The sequence below is a fragment of the Nerophis ophidion genome, linkage group LG14 (genome assembly GCF_033978795.1).
Source record: "Nerophis ophidion isolate RoL-2023_Sa linkage group LG14, RoL_Noph_v1.0, whole genome shotgun sequence".
In the NCBI taxonomy this organism is placed as follows: Eukaryota; Metazoa; Chordata; class Actinopteri; order Syngnathiformes; family Syngnathidae; genus Nerophis; species Nerophis ophidion.
Window position 1 is genome coordinate 33,066,384 of NC_084624.1, and position 22,406 is coordinate 33,088,789.

General features: G+C 39.1%; 1 protein-coding gene across 3 annotated transcripts in view; it reads right to left on the minus strand.

Annotated features, from left to right (window-relative positions):
* The window catches only part of agap3 (ArfGAP with GTPase domain, ankyrin repeat and PH domain 3), a 414,103-nt gene that overhangs the window by 192,140 nt on the left and 199,557 nt on the right, over positions 1–22,406 (minus strand). For all 3 annotated transcript variants that reach the window (XM_061920474.1, XM_061920475.1, XM_061920473.1), the window contains exon 3: positions 5,963–6,050. In XM_061920474.1, the coding sequence (XP_061776458.1) occupies positions 5,963–6,050 (88 nt within the window). The remainder of the gene's footprint in view (positions 1–5,962; positions 6,051–22,406) is intronic.

Here is a 22,406-nt window from a genome sequence, read left to right on the forward strand (position 1 = left end):
CGGTACAGGCAAGGCTTTTTTATTAGCGGCCAAAAGTTGCGAACTTTATCGTGGATGTTCTCCACTAAATCCTTTCAGCAAAAATATGGAAATATCGCGAAATGATCAAGTATGACACATAGAATTGACCTGCTCTCCCCATTTGAATAAGAAAATCTCATTTCAGTAGGCCTTTAATAATGTGACTTAAATAATTGTCTGAAATGATAACAGGCTATGGTGGCACCAGTTGGTCCCAAGAACAAATCATTTCTAATTAACTATGGGAAGAAATAGTTGCACGCTGTCAGATTGCATAATTAAGCGTCCGCCGTAACCGCCTCCATTCTCTCAGCGAGTAAAAGCCGTCCACTTGAGCCGTGGTCCTGCTGAGTCCACTTTAGTGCTGCCTGGCAAGCGCCAGAATCTGTCAGTCTGAGCGATTGTTGTGTAACGGCGACAGATCCTCGCACCCGAGCAGTGGACGCCTGCTTTCACGCCGCTTTTGACGAGTCAGACAAAAGGGCCGCGGTAGAGAGTGTCCCTTGGATTTCAGAAAGAAAGAAAGACGCAGGATGGCATGGTAGGAATTGAATGGAAGCCTAAACCGAGACTGTTCTGGACCGGTGTGTTGCGTAATAATGCAGGGGCGCTGGTGTCTTATAGGTTCTGTTGCGTTACCATCAAATAAAAAAAGGGGTGGCGACCTCGCGGGCCAGCTGAGGTGGGCCGTGCTTACACGGATGCTCAGACCTTGACAGCGAGCCACAATCCGATGGCGCTCACTCGGTTCACTGTTGCCATAGCAACACACCCCGGTGCTGTGTTTGTTTTCTTTGCTTTTCTCATACACTGTATATCTTAGCAAAAAGGAAAAAAAACACCACCATGGTGGAGTTCTTTTCCTCCCCCAGTATAAATGCTAGTACCATAGTATTGTTCTTCATCATGAGAGATATTGTTGAATTTGTTTGCCCATGCACCATTGAGGGTAGGGATTCTCAAACTGTGGTACGTGCACCACCAGTGGTACACAGGCTACATCTAGTGGTAGCGCCAAAGAATCACTTGATTAAAGTACAGTGTTTTATTTTCCTGTATTCAAACTAGGGTTGTATGGTATAGTATAGTACCGTGATACTAATCATATTCGGTACTATACCGCCTCTAAAAAGTACCAGTGAAAACCGGTACAAGAGCGTATCTAGTCGATACTACTATGAGTACATCGAAATTTTTTAGTATCACAAAATCTTTTTTCCTTTTTTTAAAATTCATACTATGTTTGTAAACTCAAGAAATGCGTCCCTGGACACATGAGGACTTAAATTATAACCAATGTATGACCCTGTAACGACTTGGTATCGGATTGATACCCAAATTTGTGGTATCATCCAAAACTAATGCAAGGCATCCAAACAACAGAAGAATGCAGGATTATTACATTTTAAAAGAAGTGTAGGGAGAACATAATAAAAGAGAAAGTAAGCAGATGTTAACAGTAAATTAACAAGTACATTAATAATCAATTTTTACAGCTTGTCCTTAATAATTTTGACATATTAATAGAATGAGAAATGACACAATATGTTACTTACATATGCCAGCAGCTAAATGAAGAGCCTTTGTTTGCTTAGTTAATACTAAAAGACAAGTTGTCTTGTATGTTCACTATTTTATTTAAGGACAACGTTGCAATAAGAAACATATGTTTAATGTACTATAAGATTTATTTTGATTAAAAATAAGCCTATAACGGCATTTTTTGTAGTCTTCTTTATCCAGAAAAGTATTCAAAAGTATCAAAAAGTATCGAAATACATTTTGGTACCAGTAACGGTATCAAAATATTGGTATCGTGACAACCCCCTAATTTAAACACAGTGTTACTGCTCAGACTGTGTGTAAGGTCACAAAGGGCAAAAAAAATAATTACCACATTTTTCGGACTATAAAGCGCACTTTCCTCAAAAGTCGAGAGTCCATCTTATAACCCGGTGCGCACAATGTACCGATTAATACTGATTGTGCTTACTGACCTCAAAGCAATTGTATTTTCTACCTTGTGCAATGATAAGTGTGACCAGTAGATGGCAGTCACACATGAGAGATATGTGTGGACTGCAGAATGAGGCCTGTTCAATGAATGATGCAAGCAAAGCAAGTCCAAAACTTTGACGTTTGATTAAGAATATAGAAGATTACACGTAATGCTCAAAAATCTGTCAAAATGTTTAATACGTCGTTCTTAAGCTACCGCTTGTTGGTTTGTCGGAGCATTATGGGTACCATAGTCAGCTGTGTTTCAGCAATTGTTATGACGTGTACATAAGGACCCCAAAAATGGAACCCATTAGGTGACATATCTTGCGTTTTATTTTGCCATAGTGTGGAAACCAACTGGCTGATGTGTATTTGGGATCTGCATAAGTACTGAAAATTTCCGCATGTCCACCATTGTAGTACGCACCATAGTCAATAAGCCCCTTCTTTTTCTCTATCTTCTTGTTATGGGGCATTCATCCTCTGCTGTTGCCATTTCTAATATAAAGAAACGTACAGTTTTAACTTATGTCTGTCCGTAGACTTGCTATTGAAGTGCCACAATAAAGATGACGGTGAGAAGACCCTGTTGAAGTGGAGGCACGTAAATAAGACTGCCCACAAAACAACGCATCCTGGAGAGACGATCAGAAAACGCCTTGAAGATGATCTGTAAAAACATAATCCATGCAACATTTTGACCAAAGAACCACCATTACGTGTTATGTAGACCATAAGGATTATTTTAAATGTAGAAAAAAAATGTGCCTTTTGTATGAAAATAGACACGCTCATTGGCTCATTATAATCCGGTGCGCACTATTGTCTAAAAAATACGGTATACTTGGTAAATAAAACCGCTGCCTTGTTTTTAATGACTATTTAGGCCTACTACGCTACTGTATTTTAATCTTGGTTATTATGCTGGTATTTAGAGAGCCACATTTTTTCTGAGATGGTACTTGGTGAAAAATGCTTCAGAGTTTCAGGGCATCGATAAGGACTATAATCACATCAGGATGTTTCTCACAAAAAAAGATAACTTCCTTCTCAGCGAAATTGCAACCATTTCAAATAATTAATTCTGGAATCTGCTGCATCTATGAGGGACCGGAGGGCTCTTTATGTTTTCACTGATATGGCTGGCTGCAGCAAGTGAAAGTCAGGCAAAAAAAGGTCTCATTCAGCATCAGGAGAACTAAAGTTAACAACGTTAATTTAAAGTATAGTTTGGGTAGCAGTGATCAGCTGGAGAAAAATATCAATATTACATTATACCAATCTTATAGATTATCAGTGTTTCACAAGTGCATTATTATCGATATACAACATGTTAAAAAAAGAGGTAAACAAAATTATGAAGAAAATACAGTACACTCCCTGGTCACAGCATTAGAAACAGAATATCGGAATTTTTGCCGTTTATTTTGATTCGGTCTTTAAAAACAACCTGCTCCCAAAATGCTCCTCATGTGTTTTTGTTGCTTAAATTGACCTATCACCAACATGTGTGTACATTTCTATTACAAACATGTAGTTGTACAAAAATGTGTATTATATTCAGTCATGGTCAAAAGTTTACATTCACTTGTAAAGAACATAATGTAATGGCTGTCTTGATTTTCCAATAATTTCTACAACTCTATTTTTTTTGTGATAGAGTGATTGGAGCACATACTTGTTGGTCAGAAAAAGCATTCATGAAGTTTGTTTCTTTTATGAATTTATTATGGGTGTACTGAAAAAGTGACCACATCTGCTGGGGGAAAAGTATACATACAGCAATGTTATTATTTGGTTACAAGTCTCTTGGCAAGTTTCACAGCAATAAGGCGCTTTTGGTAGCCATCCACAAGCTTCTGGTTGAATTTTTGACCATTCCTCTTGACAAAATTAATGCAGTTCAGCTAAATTTGTTGGTTTTCTGACATGGACTTGTTTCTTCAGCATTGTTCACACGTTTAAGTCAAGACTTGGGGAAGGCCATTCTAAAACCTTAATTCTAGTCTGATTTAGCTATTCCTTTACCACTTCTGACGTGTGTTTGGGGTCATTGTCCTGTTGGAACAACCAAACTGCACCCAAGACCCAACCTCCGTGCTGATGATTTTAAATTGTCCTGAAGAATTTGGAGGTAATCCTCCTTTTTCATTGTCCCATTTACTCTCTGTAAAGCAATAGTTCCATTGGCAGCAAAACAGGCCCAAAGCATAATACTACCACCACAATGCTTGATGGTAGGTAAGGTGTTCCTGGGTTTAAAGACCTCACCTTTTCGCTTCCAAACATATTGCTGGACAAGGATAAGACCTTCTGGAGGAAAAGTTTTGTGGTCAGATATGGTCAAGTATGTGGTCCAATCACTCCATCACAAAAAAAAAAGAGTTGTAGAAATTATTTCAGTGTTATAGCTTCACCTTTATTGTTCGTTTTTAAGCCAAAATGCGTTCATTCGCCCTTTTCTGTCATCACACCGTGTCTGCTTGTAAGTACTCTGTGAAAGTGCGCTGCCGAACCTGCTCCTCTTCTCGTAAAAAACAGCAATGACATGACGTGACAACAGCACACCGTTATGCTTGTTAAAAAAATACAAATTTAAAAGAAGGGAAACGGTACTGTTCAGAGGTGGTATAGTACCGTTTATGATTCAATAGTATCGTGGTACTTTACTAGTACAACCCTTGTATGTACCTATATACAGTGGGGCAAAAAAGTACTTAGTCAGCCACCGATTGTGCAAGTTCTCCCACTTAAAATGATGACAGAGGTCTGTAATTTTCATCATAGGTACACTTCAACTGTGAGAGACAGAATGTGAAAAAAAGATCCAGGAATTCACATTGTAGGAATTTTAAAGAATGTATTTGTAAATTATGGTGGAAAATAAGTATTTGGTCAAACATTCACACCTTTCACTGATGGAAGGTGGTTTTGGCTCACAATCTCACGATACATGGCCCCGTTCATTCTTTCCTTAACACGGATCAATCGTCCTGTCCCCTTAGCAGAGAAACAGCCCCAAAGCATGATGTTTCCACCCCCATGCTTCACAGTAGGTTTGGTGTTCTTGGGATGCAACTCAGTATTCTTCTTCCTCCAAACACGACGAGTTGAGTTTATACCAAAATGGATACATGGATGCTACAGCAGAGGATCGGGAGAATGTCATGTGGTCAGATGAAACCAAAATAGAACTTTTTGGTATAAACTCAACTCGTCGTGTTTGGAGGAAGAAGAATACTGAATTGCATCCCACGAACACCATACCTACTGTGAAGCAAGGGGGTGGAAACATCATGCTTTGGGGCTGTTTTTCTGCTAAGGGGACAGGACGATTGATCCGTGTTGAGGAAAGAATGAATGGGGCCATGTATCGTGAGATTTTGAGCCAAAACCTCCTTCCATCAGTGAGAGCTTTGAATGGTTGACCAAATACTTATTTTCCACCATAATTTACAAATAAATTGTTTAAAATTCCTACAATATGAATTCCTGGATTTTTTTTCACATTCTGTCTCTTACAGTTGAAGTGTACCTATGATGAAAGTTACAGACCTCTGTCGTCATTTTAAGTGGGAGAACTTGCACAATCGGTAGCTGACTAAATACTTTTTTGCCCCACTGTATATATATATATATAACATTACTGATCAGTTAATTGAAGTTGCCAAATATGATCTGGACCCACAAAAAACAAGCAGCGGGAAAAAAATGGCCCCCGGCTGCAATTTGGGTGATCATTTTTAATTGCCATTGTCATTTGTTTAACAGCGGGTTTGTTGTTGTGGTAGTTTGCCAAGCAACAACTACAAAAAAGTCAAACGTGAGCAGTAAAGAATGTATGACACAGCCCTTGTTGAAGTGTGCCTAATAAAGTGTCCAGTAGGTGTAAATAACACCTGAAACAGCTTGCGGTGTGCATCTGATGTGGTTGTCTTACCTTCGGGAGACTCCTCCTGCACGTACGTGCCTGTCAAGTAGCGGTGGACTAAAGCAGACTTGCCGCTGGAGAGATTTCCCACAATACCCTGCAGGAGCAAAGACATAAGCGCGGCGTTAGTGTGTGTAGTCGATGCACTGCCATGACAGAATGACATTTGTCGCCGGAGTGCATACAAAGTAAGAGAGTCCATACAAATAGCTGAGCGCCAACAGAACCACGATCAGATTTATTGGCCAAGTATGTTACTGTTGGTTGTTGGTAGAGTTGTTCCCATCCGACGTTAGCAAAATAAAAAATTAAATAAAATGAGTATCGGCTTGCATAAAAAATCTTCGATATAAGTTCTGATACAAGCAGTCGTGCAGCTTGTTTACTTGTACAAAGCTGGAAAGCTGTCCCATCTAGCCATTTTCTACCGCTTGTCCCTCTTGGGGACACGCGCGGCTAGAGTCTATCCAGTTCATTTGTAAATGTCCTCCAATAAGCACGCACGGTTTTAATTTTCTTCTATTTTTGTAAAGTCATTTAAAAAAAGGTAAACATGGTAGGCTATAGGCTACTAGGAGCCAGCAGCTACACAACACCTTAGCACATAGTAGCCCAAAAGCTAGTTAATAGGTGTCCTTAATTGTTTAATTTGTTTTGTTTATATTGACATAAAAATATTGACAAAACATTGACAATGTTTATATTGTAAATATAAACATGTATTAAATATTTATATTTGAACATTACTTGCATACTTACACAAAGTATGCAAGCCAGAAGCCAGTAACGAATGTGTCTGCATCATTCGACTTACTCCGTCATACGTAATGATAAGTGTGACCAGCGGATGGCGGTCACACATAAGAAATACGCGTGGACTGCAGAAAGACGGTGTTTGAAAATCTGTCAAAATGTTTTAGAACGACGTTGGGAAGCTACAAAGCCAAACCGCTTGATTGACTGTTGGCGCATCACAGCTACCGTAGTCAGATGTACTGCGCTTCAACATATGGGTAATGTAATAATGTGTGTATACGGACCCCAAAATGGCACCCTCTGCTTTGTTTTTAATGAATACTTAGGCCTACTATGCTACGGTATTTTAATGGTGGTACTTAAAGAGCCAAGTTTGAGTCGGTACTTGGGGGAAAAGTTTGAGAACCACTGATTTATAACATAAAAAACAGGAATGATTATTGCACCCTTGTGTGGTGTTCAGGTCTGTGGGACCCGTTTTCGTTTTTTATTCAAAGAAAAATGATTCACTTAATTTTTCAAACTGAGACTCACTGACTTTGGCTCATTTTCTGTGAAGAACATATATCAGAATATATATTTAATGACCACACACCATACACCTTTATATATACACTTTTGTATTACATATAAGATGTCTGGGTCCACTAGACCCGGGGCTAATAGAAGTGTGGAAATTGAGGTTCTGTGCAGCCCCTACCCCCACCACACAAACACACACACACACACACACACACACACACACACAGCAGGCCTAGACAGGAGGAGGACAGAGTGTAGGTACACAGAATATCAGAGGGTCAAATGTGCGACAAAATGAGAGCAGACAGTGTTGACAAAACAATGTTGCAACCTTGTGTGGGAACTGCAAGTGCAGAAACACAATAGAACAATCCCTGTGGGATGCAGAAACTGGCAGAGAAATTGTCCGTGCAACATTCCTATTATTGTTACTCAGCCAGCGTTTGTGGCTCACAATCAAATACTTTTATGTTAAAATACTGAACAGATGTTTAACTTATCCCAATAAACATCTGTTCAGTATTTTAACATAAAAATGTTTGATTGTGAACAGATGCTTACCTTATCCCAATAAACATCTGTTCAGTATTTTAACATAAAAATGTTTGATTGTGAGGCATTAAAAGCCACAAAATGCAACGGGTGCCTCAGAACCACAAACGCTGGCTGAGTAACAACAATATGAACACTACACAAGGATGAAAATTATAATACTACTGCAATAATGTACAATGCATAACACACATTACATTGTGGTAATGTATTTTCCACCAGCATCAAGTTTCGTAATCTGCTTACACAGGTTTGCACAGCAGGGGGTGCTAAAGAGTAGACCCAAAACTCAAAGAACTAATCACTCCTCTACTTGAAACGCTGTACTGTTATTTTTTCTATGTATGCCAGTTTGCATGTAATCATTGCCGTCTTAATCAGCACAAGAGCCCAAGCAACTTTGGTAGGCGCAATTAACGCCACTTTTTTGGGGCATAAAATGAGAGGGCAGCTGCAGCCTGGAAGGGAGAAGCATCAAACTCAGCAGTCCTCAGCTTGGAGCACAGTGGGACAAAAAGGAAAGTACACGTGTTTGTTTAGGCTTTCTTTGCAGGCTGCCGAGCTCAGGCTGAAACATTAAGCAGGAAAGTCACTTTGCATACATTTGATTGGTTGCAGGCTTTGCAGCGGTTTCCCCTTGCTGGTGCCGAGACCAGAAGGCCTTTGGTGGGTGGGGGCGGGCCTTGTGAAGCCTGCAATCCAAGTAGGAACAAAGGAAGGGGGGTCTGCCACATACCTCATCTTTGCCCTGATCGTTAGTGTGTGCTAAAGTCAGGTATGGTTCTAATTAGGAGGACGTTCGGGGCGGCGCAAGATGACACGATAGCTACTTGAGCGCGGATATGCTCAAAGTTAGCAAAAAATGTAGGCTGTGAAAACAGTGACTCAACGCAAAAGGACTACCGCCGCGCCGCCTGCACACTGGTGGTACGCCTTCCCGGGAAACCAAAACGCTGCCTCAGCACTATTTTCCCCCCTCTTTAAACCATGGAATACAGCGGGACCGCGATGGTTGAACACAATCCCCTCTGTGACATTCGGAAAGATAAATAATCTGTTCTTGCCAACATACCACATTTACTAACAGTACATGCACTTTAAATTCAAATTTGAACATTCTTTAAATGGTCATACCAGAGTAAATTGTCGCTCTATTCAGTCTATAAAGCGCTTAAAAACATCCTAACACCTCCATTAAGATTCTATATACAAAATCCAAAACCAGTGAAGTTGGCACGTTGTGGTGTGATTTGCAAATCCATGTGGTGATATCCTTAACACACTGATGTCGCTTTTTGATGCAGTACCGCCTGAGGGATCGAAGGTCTGTAATATCATCACTTACATGCAGTGATTTCTCCAGATTCTCTGAACCTTTTGATGATATTACGGACCGTAGATGGTGGAATCTCTAAATTCCTTGCAATAGCTCGTTGAGAAATGTCCTTTTCAAACTGTTGGACAATTTGCTCACGCATTTGTTTGCAAAGTGGTGGCCCTCGCCCCATCCTTGTTTGTGAATGACTGAACATTTCATGGAAGCTGCTTTTATATCCAATCATGGCACCCACCTGTTCCCTATTAGCCTGTTCACCCGTGGGATGTTCCAAAAAAGTGTTTGATGAGCATTCTTCAACTTTCTCAGCCTTTGTTGCCACTTGTGCCAGCTTTTTTTAAACATGTTGCAGGCATTAAATTCCATATAAGCAAATACAAAAAATAACAAAGTTTTGCAGTTCAAATGTTAAATATCTTGTCTTTGCAGTCTATTCAACTAAATATAGGTTGATAAGGGTTTACAAATCATTGTATTCTGTTTTTATTTACCATTTACACAACGTGGGGTTTTGTACATGATGGAATGTATATGGAATGTAGTAACAGGCAAATTTATAACGTTTAATATTTATAAATTTTGTTCAATTAGGCATACGCGGCGCATTAATTTAAAAAACTCATCACAATGGGGTTTTTTTTCCCCACATCAGTTATTATTACTCACTGCAGACTTCATGAGAGCCAACAAACGTAATACAACATCACTTACTGTACAACTTCTGCAGACTTATAAAATGTTGTTAAATACCCATTTAGATGAAAAATGACTCATAATCCTCACAAAAAAGGAGGGTGGAACTAAGTGTCTTTTTGTGTCTTTTTCACCATTTCTGGGTCTAACTAGAACGGGGATCAGCAACCCACGGCTTTAGAGCCGTGGGTTGCTGACCAGTGGCGCCCTGGTGGCTCCATGGAGCTTTTTAAAAAATGTATGGAAATAGAGAAAAAATATTATTTTTGTTGTAATATGCTTTCTATAGGAGGACACAAATGACACAAACCTTCCTAGTAGTAAGAAAGCCAACAGTTTAGTATGTTTTTGTTTACGCTTCTCATGCACATATTGCATCAATATGCCTTTTTTGTAGGTAAATTCAAGTTAATTTAATTTCCTTCACTTATGATCGCTGTGTATCTAGTTTATTTTTCCATGTTTCATGACACATTATATTTATGCAATATTGGCTGCATTTCTCATAGTTGTTAGTGTACCATGTTGTTCCAGACCACAGCAAACATTGTAATAAATCCATAAGAAGAAGGCAGCCTGCCTTTTCCTTTAACTTGGACACACACATCTATACCTTTGGCCATTCCAAGACAGTCATTTCCAGAAGTTATCTTACTCTCTGAGAAGTTTTACCAATGTTTTAAAAATGTGTAGAATAAGTATTACATTTCAACATTTCTGTCAATGAAGATTTGCGACACATAGTCATTTTGATAGTAGGCTAATATAGCTAATTAGCCACTTACATCATGTGTTGCCATTATTATAACACTTATACGAGTCTTAAACATTTTTGCGGCTCCAGACTGATTACTTTTTTGTATTTTTAGTCTCATATAGCTCTTTCAACATTTTGGATGTCGAAATGTACCAACTTGTCTGATTATGTCCTCATCCTTCCGCAATCAAGGTGGGAGGCATTATTTTTTATCTAGAATAAACTTTCACGATCTCTGAGACGTGAAAGCAGCTTACCAGGCGACGATGTCAACATAGCCACACAAGCTGGGTAGCTCTCTGTGATCACGGCGCCGCTATAAATAGTTTGTCTGCTTTACAAAAACAATATCACTAATAGTTGATCAATATTCAAGTCACAAAATTGAGTGTTGTTGGTGGTTTTACGGGCGTAATATTGGACCTTCCATTGACTCCATTGTAGGGTGACTTTTGTTTGCATTACACACGAGTTAAAATGCTAAAAAGATACATCTGCTTTCTTGTCTCACATATTGATTGTAAACGATAGGGAAAATTGCAAAAAATAAAACTGAAAAATACAGTTCCCTTTAACTTAAGTGTTTTGAAATAAGAGCTGTCTTGCAGCTAATTGTTGTTCTTTAAGTTACAAACAACATTTTGAGTTACAAGCATCGCCGCCATTAGCAAAAGTCCCAGTGAACCCTGTAAGATACGACCAAAACATCTGGTCTTACTCATTAGTGTAATGAGTGAAAAATTGCTTTTCACGACTACTATTTATTTTCTATGTGTGAACGTTCTCAAAGCCTGCTTGTTTTTTATTTGGCTAAAAATATGTATGCATAATTGTTCCCTCCGGTGGTTGCATGGGGACCGTTGTTTGTGACGCACACTGAGGGAAATGGCTCGCTTGACGGGAGAACATGACTGCCTGTGAAGCTGCTAAGATGTGCTTCATTTTTTGTTGAGCTAACGTTGTATAGTTAGTATTTGTCTTGTACTGATTGCCGTAAAAAGTGCCTTACTTTTAACTTTTATGATTTGTGGAAATGTGCTTTATATGAGAAGAAGTGGCTTTGAGTGTGTGCATAAATTAGAACCCCTTTAACCACAAACCTCCACAAAAAGATGGATCTTTCGGGAAAAAAAAATACTTTTTATGGTGTGCTCTGTGACTACTATTTAAGGCAGACCTGGGCAAATTAAGGCCCGGGGGCCACATAAGGCCCGTTAATCTTTTCAATCTGGCCCGCCGGACATTCCCAAACATTTTTTTTAGATCTTTAAGATGGAAACTGTAGCTGTCGTTATGGTTGTGCAGTGATGTTTTCAAATTACCGTAAGTCTTGAACTACCGTATTTTTCGGAATATAAGTCACAGTTTTTTTCATAGTTTGGCCGGGGGTGAAATTATTGACATATAACTGTAAAATATCAAATATTATTTATCTCATTCACGTATGAGACTAGCCGGATGTCAGCAATCGTCACACACACACGTCAACCAATGAAAATTCGGCGGAGGCGGGTCATGGCAGAAATGCATTGTAGGAAAAGAAGATGCTACAGCAATCGTCACACACGTCAACCAATGAAAATTCGGCAGAGGCGGGTCGTGGCAGAAGTGCATTGTGGGAAAGAAGACGCTACCTGCTACGGTACATTGGCGGTAACTTATAAAAACAAAGGGCTGAACAAAAATGGCACCGAAAAGGAAAGCATATACTGCAGGTTACAAGCTGGAAGTATCAATCAATCAATCAATGTTTACTTATATAGCCCTGAATCACTAGTGTCTCAAAGGGCTGCACAAACCACAACACAAACCACTACGGCATCCTCGGTAGGCCCACATAAGGGCAAGGAAAACTCACACCCAGTGGGACGTCGGTGACAATGATGACTATGAGAACCTTGGAGAGGAAGAAAGCAATGGATGTCGAGCTGGTCTAACATGATACTGTGAACGTTAAATCCATAATGGATCCAACACAGTCGTGAGAGTCCAGTCTAAAGCAGATCCAACACAGCAGCGAGAGTCCCGTTCACAGCGGAGCCAGCAGGAAAACATCCCAAGCGGAGGCGGATCAGCAGCGCAGAGATGTCCCCAGCCGATACACAGGCAAGCAGTACATGGCCACCGGATCGGACCGGACCCCCTCCACAAGGGAGAGTGGGACATAGGAGAAAAAGAAAAGAAACGGCAGATCAACCGGTCTAAAAAGGGAGTCTATTTAAAGGCTAGAGTATACAAATGAGTTTTAAGGTGAGACTTAAATGCTTCTACTGAGGTGGCATCTCGAACTGTTACCGGGAGGGCATTCCAGAGTACTGGAGCCCGAACGGAAAACGCTCTATAGCCCACAGACTTTTTTTGGGCTTTGGGAATCACTAATAAGCCGGAGACTTTTGAACGCAGATTTCTTGCCGGGACATATGGTACAATACAATCGGCAAGATAGGATAGAGCTAGACCGTGTAGTATTTTATACATAAGTAGTAAAACCTTAAAGTCACATCTTAAGTGCACAGGAAGCCAGTGCAGGTGAGCCAGTACAGGAGTAATGTGATCAAACTTTCTTGTTCCTGTCAAAAGTCTAGCAGCCGCATTTTGTACCAACTGTAATCTTTTAATGCTAGACATGGGGAGACCCGAAAATAATACGTTACAGTAATCGAGGCGAGACGTAACAAACGCATGGATAATGATCTCAGCGTCTTTAATGGACAGAATGGAGCGAATTTTAGCGATATTACGGAGATGAAAGAAGGCCGTTTTAATAACGCTTTTAATGTGTGACTCAAAGGGTCGAAGGTAATACCCAGATTCTTTACCGTGTCGCCTTGTTTAATTGTTTGGTTGTCAAATGTTAGAGTTGTATTATTAAATAGAGGTCAGTGTCTAGCAGGACCGATAATCAGCATTTCCGTTTTTTTTGGCGTTGAGTTGCAAAAAGTTAGCGGACATCCATTGTTTAATTTCATTAAGACACGCCTCCAGCTGACTACAATCCGGCGTGTTGGTCAGCTTTAAGGGCATGTAGAGTTGGGTGTCATCAGCATAACCGTGAAAGCTAACACCGTATTTGCGTATGATGTCCCCTAGCGGCAGCATGTAGATGCTGAAGAGTGCAGGGCCAAGGACCGAACCCTGGGGAACTCCACACGTTACCTTAACGTAGTCCGAGGTCACATTGTTATGGGAGACGCACTGCATCCTATCAGTAAGATAAGAGTTAAACCAAGACAGGGCTAAGTCTGACATACCAATTCGTGTTTTGATACGTTCTAATAAAATATTATGATCGACGGTATCGAAAGCAGCGCTAAGATCGAGGAGCAGCAACATAGATGACGCATCAGAATCCATCGTTAGCAATAGATCATTAGTCATTTTTGCGAGGGCTGTCTCCGTGGAGTGATTTGCCCTGAAACCGGATTGAAAGGTTTCACATAGATTGTTAGACGCTAAGTGTTCATTTAACTGCCCCGCAACAATTTTTTCGAGGATTTTTGAAATAAAGGGAAGGTGAGACACCGGTCGGTAGTTAACCATGAGGTCAGGATCGAGGTTAGGTCTTTTAAGAAGAGGATGAATAACCGCTTTTTTGAATGCTAGGGAACAGTGCCTGAGGAAAGTGATAAGTTTATAATATTTAGCACTGATGGACCTAATAATACAAAGAGCTCTTGATAAGTTTCCCAGGAAGAGGGTCAAGTAAACACGTTGTTTGTTTTATTCCATTTACACGTTGTAACAATTCCTCTAATGTTATTTCCTCAAAATGAGAGAAACTATTTTGGAGGGTAGTATCCGCCGTATATACAATCGTATCTGTGTTAATAGAACCCAGTTGTAGCTGGGACGCATTGTCTTTAATCTCCTTTCTAATGACTTCAATTTTCTTATTAAAGAATTGCATAAAGTCATCAGCTGAGTAGGTGGAGCTACTGGAAGGGGTCCCTTGTTGGATTAGCGATGCTACCGTACTAAACAGAAATTTAGGATCGTTTTTATTACGGTGGATGAGATTTGAGTAATATTTAGCTTTAGCTAAGGTAAGCATGCGTTTATAAGTCATTAAACTATCACTCCATGCTTGATGGTGCACCTCAAGTTTAGTCGTGCGCCATTTGCGTTCAAACTTTCTACATAATAATTTCTGAGCTCTAGTTTCTTCTGTAAACCACGGGGTACGCTTTTTTGGAGCCTGTTTTAACTTTAGCGGTGCTATGTTATCAATGGTTTCGCGCAGGGCGTTGTTAAAGTTGTTAGTGAGGTTATCAATAGAGCCCACATACTTTGGGAATGGTGCCATTACCGAGGGCAGTAGGTCAGCAAGAGTTGTCGTTGTGGCCGTATTAATGTTGCGGCTGGTATAGCAGTTATTATTATTATAATTAGTTTGACGAACATGCGTCTAAACCTCGAATTTTATAAGGTAATGTTCGGACAATACTTTAGTATACGGAGTATCGTAACTTTGGAAACGGTGATACCCCTGACAAGCACTAGGTCTATCGTATTACCGTTGCGATGCGTGGGTTCATTTATTATTTGTGTAAGACCACAGCTATCAATTATAGTCTGGAGCACTACGCACGGTGGGTCCCATGGGGTATTCATATGGATATTAAAGTCCCCCATTATGATTATATTATCGGCGTGCGTCACTAGATCAGCAACAAACTCTGAGAATTCATTGATAAAGTCCGAATAGGGCCCTGGGGGGCGGTAGATAACAGCCAGTTGTAGAGGCAGCTGTGTGACAGCCCTCATAGTAAGCACCTCAAACGATTTAAGTAGTGAAATACGCAGCAAGAAACAGCAATCGAGCAGCAGAAAGAAAGTTTGGAGTAAACGAGAAACTTGTAAGGGACTGGCGAAAAGCAGAGAGTACTATTACTGACATGAAGAAAACAAAAAAAGCTAATCGCGGGCAAAAAGCTTGGTGGCCACAGCTCGAGGAACGAATTCAGAAATGGGTGCTTGAACAACGTGCTGCCAGGAGAGGCTTGTCAACCGTACGGTTGCGTCTCCACGCCCAGGTAGTTGCTAAGGAGATGAATATAAATGACTTTGCGGGAGGATCTTCTTGGTGTTACCGTTTCATGCAACGCAATCGTCTCTCTATCAGAGCAAGGAAAATAATGTGCCAAAAACTGCCAGCAGACTTCCGATCCAAGGTAGACATTTTCTAATAAATTTCCCCCAAAATGCGACTTATACTCCAGTGCGACGTATATATGTTTTTTTCCTTCTTTTTTATGCATTTTCGGCAGGTGCGGCTTATACTCCGGTGCGACTTATACTCTGAAAAATATGGTATACAAAGTATTTCACTGGTTGGAATCTGCGCTTTTGCATGATATACTAGTTACTAGGGCTGTGAATCTTTGGGTGTCCCACGATTCGATTCAATATCGATTCTTGGGGTCCCGATTCGATAATATATATCGATTTTTTCGATTTGATTCTATTCTCGATTCAAAAACGATGTTTTTCCTATTAAAAACGATTCTGTATTCATTCAATACATAGAATTTCAGCAGTATCTACCCCAGTCTGCTGACATGCCAGCAGAGTAGGGGTGCCCATTACGTCGATCGCGAGCTACCAGTCGACCGCGGGGGGTGTGTCAGTCGATCTCCAGCCAGGCTTTAAAAAAAAATAGACCTAAAAATTAGTGATCATCAATCTTCACCAAGACGTCACTTAAATGACATTCACGGTACCGGGGGGTCTTGTGAGATGACGCTGGCTGCTGCAAGATCATTATTAGGAAAATATGACCGAGAGGAAGGCGAGAAACACTTTTTATTTCAACAGACTCTCGCGCCGTACTTTCCGTCAAAACTCTGAAGGCCGACTGCACATTTCCTATCTTCACAATAAAAGCCCTGCTTCATGCTGCCTGCGCTAACTAAATATAGAGTCTCGGAAAACAGGCGTGCACAAGCGATCCCTCAGAAAGCTGGCGTGCACATCACTTGTGCACACCAGCTTTCCGAGACTCTTATTTTGTTAGCACAGGCAGCATGAAGCAGGGCTTTTATTGTGAAGATAGGAAATGTGCAGTCGGCCTTTAGAGTTTTGACGGAAGGGACGGCGCGAAAGTCTGTTGAAATAAAAAGTGTTTCTCGCCTTTCTCTCTGTCATTTTTTCATAATAATGAACTGGCAGCAGCCAGCGTCATCTCACAAGACCTTCGGGTGCCGTGAATGTCAATCAAGCAAGCTACGGAATTTGCCGCCAATGTTTTTCTTGTAAAGTGTATGGAAGCTGGATGAATTAGATGCCAAAAACCAACCACTTTCATGTGGTATTGTACAGAAAGGACAACTTTTTTTCTCCTCCATTTGAAAATGTGGGCGTTATCATCATTACTGTCTGATTCCAATCAAAATCCAATTATTAACTGATCAACTGATTGCAATAATTCCAATCAGAATCAGGTAATACACCAACTTATATTCTTGTCTTTGTGAAAGAAAGACATCTATATGTGTTACACATGCTTGTATTATCATTAAACACATTTAACTTGTTTACAAAAATGTCTCTTTCATACATAAATAAATATAAATAATATATATAAATGAGGTAGATCCCCTCGAGTTGGTCATTTGAAAAGTAGCTCGCCTGCAGAAAAAGTGTGGGCACCCCTGCAGCAGAGTATTAGATTTTTTTTTTTTTTAAAAGCTTTTATAATTGTAAAGGACAATGTTTTATCAACTGATTGCAATAATGTAAATTTGTTTTAACTATTAAACGAACCAAAAAATTTGACTTATTTTATCTTTGTGAAAACATTGGACACAGTGTGTTGTCAAGCTTATGAGATGCGATGCAAGTGTAAGCCACTGTGTCACTATTGTTCTTTTTTATTATTTTTATAAATCTCTAATGACAATGTCAGTGAGGGATTTTTAATCACTGCTATGCTGAAATTATAATTAATATTGATACTGTTGTTGATAATATTCATTTTTGTTTCACTACTTTTGGTTTGTTCTGTGTCGTGTTTGTCTCCTCTCAATTGCTCCGTTTATTGCAGTTCTGAGTGTTGCTGGGTCAGGTTTGGTTATGGAATTGGATTGCATTGTTATGGTATTATCGATTTTTCAAAAATGAGAATCGATTCTGAATCGCACAACGTAAACGATTCGATTCGTATTCGAATCAATTTTTTCCCACACCCCTACTAGTTACTATGGTCATCTAAGTCACAGCAGCTCAGACGAGGCACCAAACAGTGTGGGAGGGGAGCGTTTCCACAGTGTTTCCAGAGCGGTCAACCTGAAATGCGGGGTGACAGGAAATTTTTACCAAAAACTTCTATATATGATGTATCAAGATGTAACATATTGTAGGTGTGTTTTTGCCTAAGTCTAAGTGTCTCATTCTTAAAAAAAAAAAAAATTCCATTACATTTTTTTAGGCCGTCTGTCATAGTGTTTTTAGCTTTCTATCAGACATTGTGAGGTTTTATATTAGCGTTCCTAAAAATCAGATATACCGGCCCAAACACGAAATTTTTTTCTCTAAATTTGGCCCTCCGAGTAAAAATTATTGCCCAGGCTTAATTTATGGCAATGAAGGAGAAAATGAAGTGGTAAGTAATACCATTAGGTTAAAAATGTGCAAATGATGCGTTAGCACTGTTAGATGGAGTTGTTGTGTAGGTAGCTTAGCCTTATACTGTGACAATAGCATCACCATCCACAGGCAAAAATAAAGAATGATTTTCCTAAAAACTGGATTAGTGCCTACTTTTTTTGGCAATGGACCAGTTAGTATTATAATATGTTATTATTTGTTTACAAGTGTGCAAAAGAGCAGAAGTGAAAGTATTGTGAAGTGAATTATATAGCGCTTTTTCTCTAGTGACTCAAAGCGCTTTACATAGTGAAACCCAATATTAAATTTTTACATTTAAACCAGTGTGGGTGGCACTGGGAGCAGGTGGGTAAAGTGCCCTGCCCAAGGACACAACGGCAGTGACTAGGATGGCAGAAGCGGGGATCGACCCTCCAACCCTCAAGTTGCTGGCACGGCCGCTCTACCAACCGAGGTATACCGCCCTGACATGGTTATAGAATAGAAAACCATTTCATTGTCAGTATACACATGAATATGTCCAGGTAGTGCTAGGCACTAAACGGGTATTACAGTTAGTCCCGCTATATTTAAAAAAAAAAATATATATATATATATATATATATATATATATATATATTTGAGAAAATAACGGCATACCGTTATCTTTTGATGTGTCTTTGTCACGGTTGTTTGCTCTTTTCTTCGCCTGCCAGGCCAAGCACAGGGCATTCCCTTTGGCTCAACTCCTCCCCTGGCAAGGTTAGGTGCCGGTCATCGTGTACAAAGTACACAATAAAAGGTAGAAAGCTATAAAACTACAAAACTTTCTGCCAGGCGGGGCGAATGCTGACTGAGCGTGAGGGGGGTGGTGAGGAGGGGTTCATTTGCATTCAACACTTGCACCTCTCAAAACGGCTTGTTTTCAAATGGAGCAAAAATATGGCTTACAAATGTCCGTATGACAACATCTAGGTACATTTTTCACCAAAGTACCGTCATTTCATGTTTTAAAAAGGAAAGAAAAATCATAATATGAAACCTTTAACAATCAAAATGCTCGCTATGTTTCATAAAAAATATGTTCTTTGATGAGGGACTGCATTATTTGTATTACTTTTTTTTTTTAGGCGAAATGCTGAGCAAAGCTAAAACAACTAAATTTTTTCTGTGTGTAAATGTCATCATAGTAAAGAAAATTATTTTTGTAATTAGCAGGGTGTGCAAAAATAGGCTATTTTTACCGTTCATAATAATGCACTGTAAGTAAGAAAATATATGACAACGTGACTGCTTGTGAAGCAGGTGCTGTTGATGTGTGCACATGTATTGACAGTGTTTTTCTTAAAAAAAAAACATTATATATATATATATATATATATATATATATATATAATGTTTCAGTATGTATACATATATACATACTGTGTAAATATATATACATATATATACACAAATACACACATATATATACACATACACATACATATGTATACGTATATATATACACATACACATACACATACATATGTATACGTATATATATACACATATATATACATACATACTGTGTAAATATATATACATATATATACACAAATAAACACATATATATACATATACACATACATGTGTATACGTATATATATATATATATATATATATAAAATATATATAGATATATGTATATGTATATATATATATATATATATATATATATATATGTATATGTATATATATATGTATATATATATATATATATATATATATATATATACATACATACATATATATACAGTGTGACTGTGCTGAGGAGAAGTGGATGATACTTACTGAATTGAAAAAAATAAATCATCAAAAATACTACAGGGCTTGACGAAGCAGTTGGAGCGTATCAATGTGAGTCTGCATTTTACTAAAGAAGAACAATTATAATGCCGGCCAGGGATATTAAAAATAATACCTAAATGGCAGACATTTATGCTTGAAAATATGGAGAGGAAGATGATGGTGTGTTTGACTGCTGGAAGGAGATACTGTAGAAGTTCGCTCTCCAAGGTAAATTCTGTACTGTTATTCATATAACATTACTTCATCATACTACTGTAGTTAGTTGTATGTTCTATTGTATTGTTTAAATACAATATTCCTAATATGAAAGTTTGTTTCATGTTAAAATTGTGTTGTTTTGAGAGGATAAGTACCACTTCAAATTGATTTTGATTAAATTCAGTGGGCGGCGTTGATTTGAGATACAAGTGTTTTGAGTTAAGAGCTCTGTCACAGAACCAATTAAGTAAAACATGTTGTTATTTGCTGCCAAGGAGGCGAGGATTAGTAACTTTAGAAGAGCGGTTCTGTCCATGAATTTAGCAAAGCTAGGTAGCCATTAGCCACCTCTGTCATGATGTTACTAAAATTTCTCATTGTCACTTTGAATTTTGCGGGACAGGTTGTTTCATCAACTTTAGGGCAATTCTAATCTCTATCATATGCCAATTTTATAGTGTTTATATCCCGCATAGCATTATATGTGACCCAGTTTTTTGTACTTTCTTTCAAAACTAAGAACGGATATAGCCCTCATTTAAAGAGAAACTGACATGATCTTAAAACTTTGGCAGGAAACGCTTTCTTTCTTTAATTGTTTCTCCCTTTTCTTGTCAGAGGACTAATTCTGCCTTTGCAGCTTCATTTAACAAACCCCCATGTGGCCACAGCCAATTAACGCCACTGGAACGCGGAGAAAACCAACGCATTAACGCGTTTGAAGTCAGAGCAGTACATCGGTCTCTGACGTTCCTTTTAAGTTTTTTTCTGATTCATCTTTTTTTTTATCTTTGCCGAGGTGGCCCAAGAATAGGAGTAATGTGCTTGTATTATGAGTTGAGGGCCTCCAACGGCGTGTGCAAGCTCGCTCGCTTTGGCAGACTGGCGGGTGGGATCACACCTCGGATGTCATTCATCCAGCACCACAACTGTCGTTTTTTTCCCATCACTATGGCAACATATTTCAGTGACTCAACTAAAAACAGTTAAAAAACCCCACGGATAAAACAGTAAACTGAGGTGGGAAATCTTTGGGCACCTCAAAATTCAATTCAATTCTGATATTTGGGGTGACTACTCCATTCAAAATTAATTCTCGATTCAACATATATTGAGACTCGCAACATCCGTCTTGACAAATATGTATACTGTACATACAGTAAATACTGTATACAGTATATGTATAAATATACATATAAATACAGTATATGTATATAATTAATATATACATATATATTTATATCAATTTATATATATACACACATACATACATACACACATACATATACACAAATACATAGTACATACATATACAGTAAACCCCTTTTCCATGAGTTGGGAATTTGTGTTTGATGTAAATATAAACGGAATACAATGATTTGCAAATCCATTTTAACCCATATTCAGTTGAATATGCTACAAAGACAAGATATTTGATGTTCAAACTCAAACTAAATTTTTTTTTGCAAATAATAATAAACTTAAAATTTCATGGCTGCAACACGTGCCAAAGTAGTCGGGAAAGGACATGTTCACCACTGTGTTACATCACCTTTTCTTTTAACAACACGCAATAAACGTTTGGGAACTGAGGAAACTAATTGTTGAAGCTTTGAAAGTGGTATTCTTTCCCATTCTTGTTTTATGTATAGCTTCAGTCGTTCAACAGTCCGGGGTCTCCGCTGTCGTATTTTACACTTCATAATATGCCACACATTTTCAATGGGAGACAGGTCTGGACTGCAGGCGGGCCAGGAAAGTACCCGCAATCTTTTTTTACGAAGCCACGCTGTTGTAACACTTGTCTTGCTGAAATAAGCAGGGGCGTCCATGATAACGTTGCTTGGATGACAACATATGTTGCTCCAAAACCTGTATGGACTTTTCTTCATTAATGGTGCCTTCACAGATGTGTAAGTTACCCATGCCTTGGGCACTAATACACCCCCATATCATCACAGATGCTGGCTTTTGAACTTTACGCCTGTAACAATCCGAATGGTTATTTTCCTCTTTGTTCTGGAGGACACCATGTCCTCTGTTTCCAAATATAATTTGAAATGTGGACTCGTCAGACCACCGAACACTTTTCCACTTTGCATCAGTCCATCTTAGGTGAGCTCGGGCCCAGCCAAGTCGGTGGCGTTTCAGGATATTGTTGATAAATGGGTTTGGCTTTGCATGGTAGAGTTTTAACTTGCACT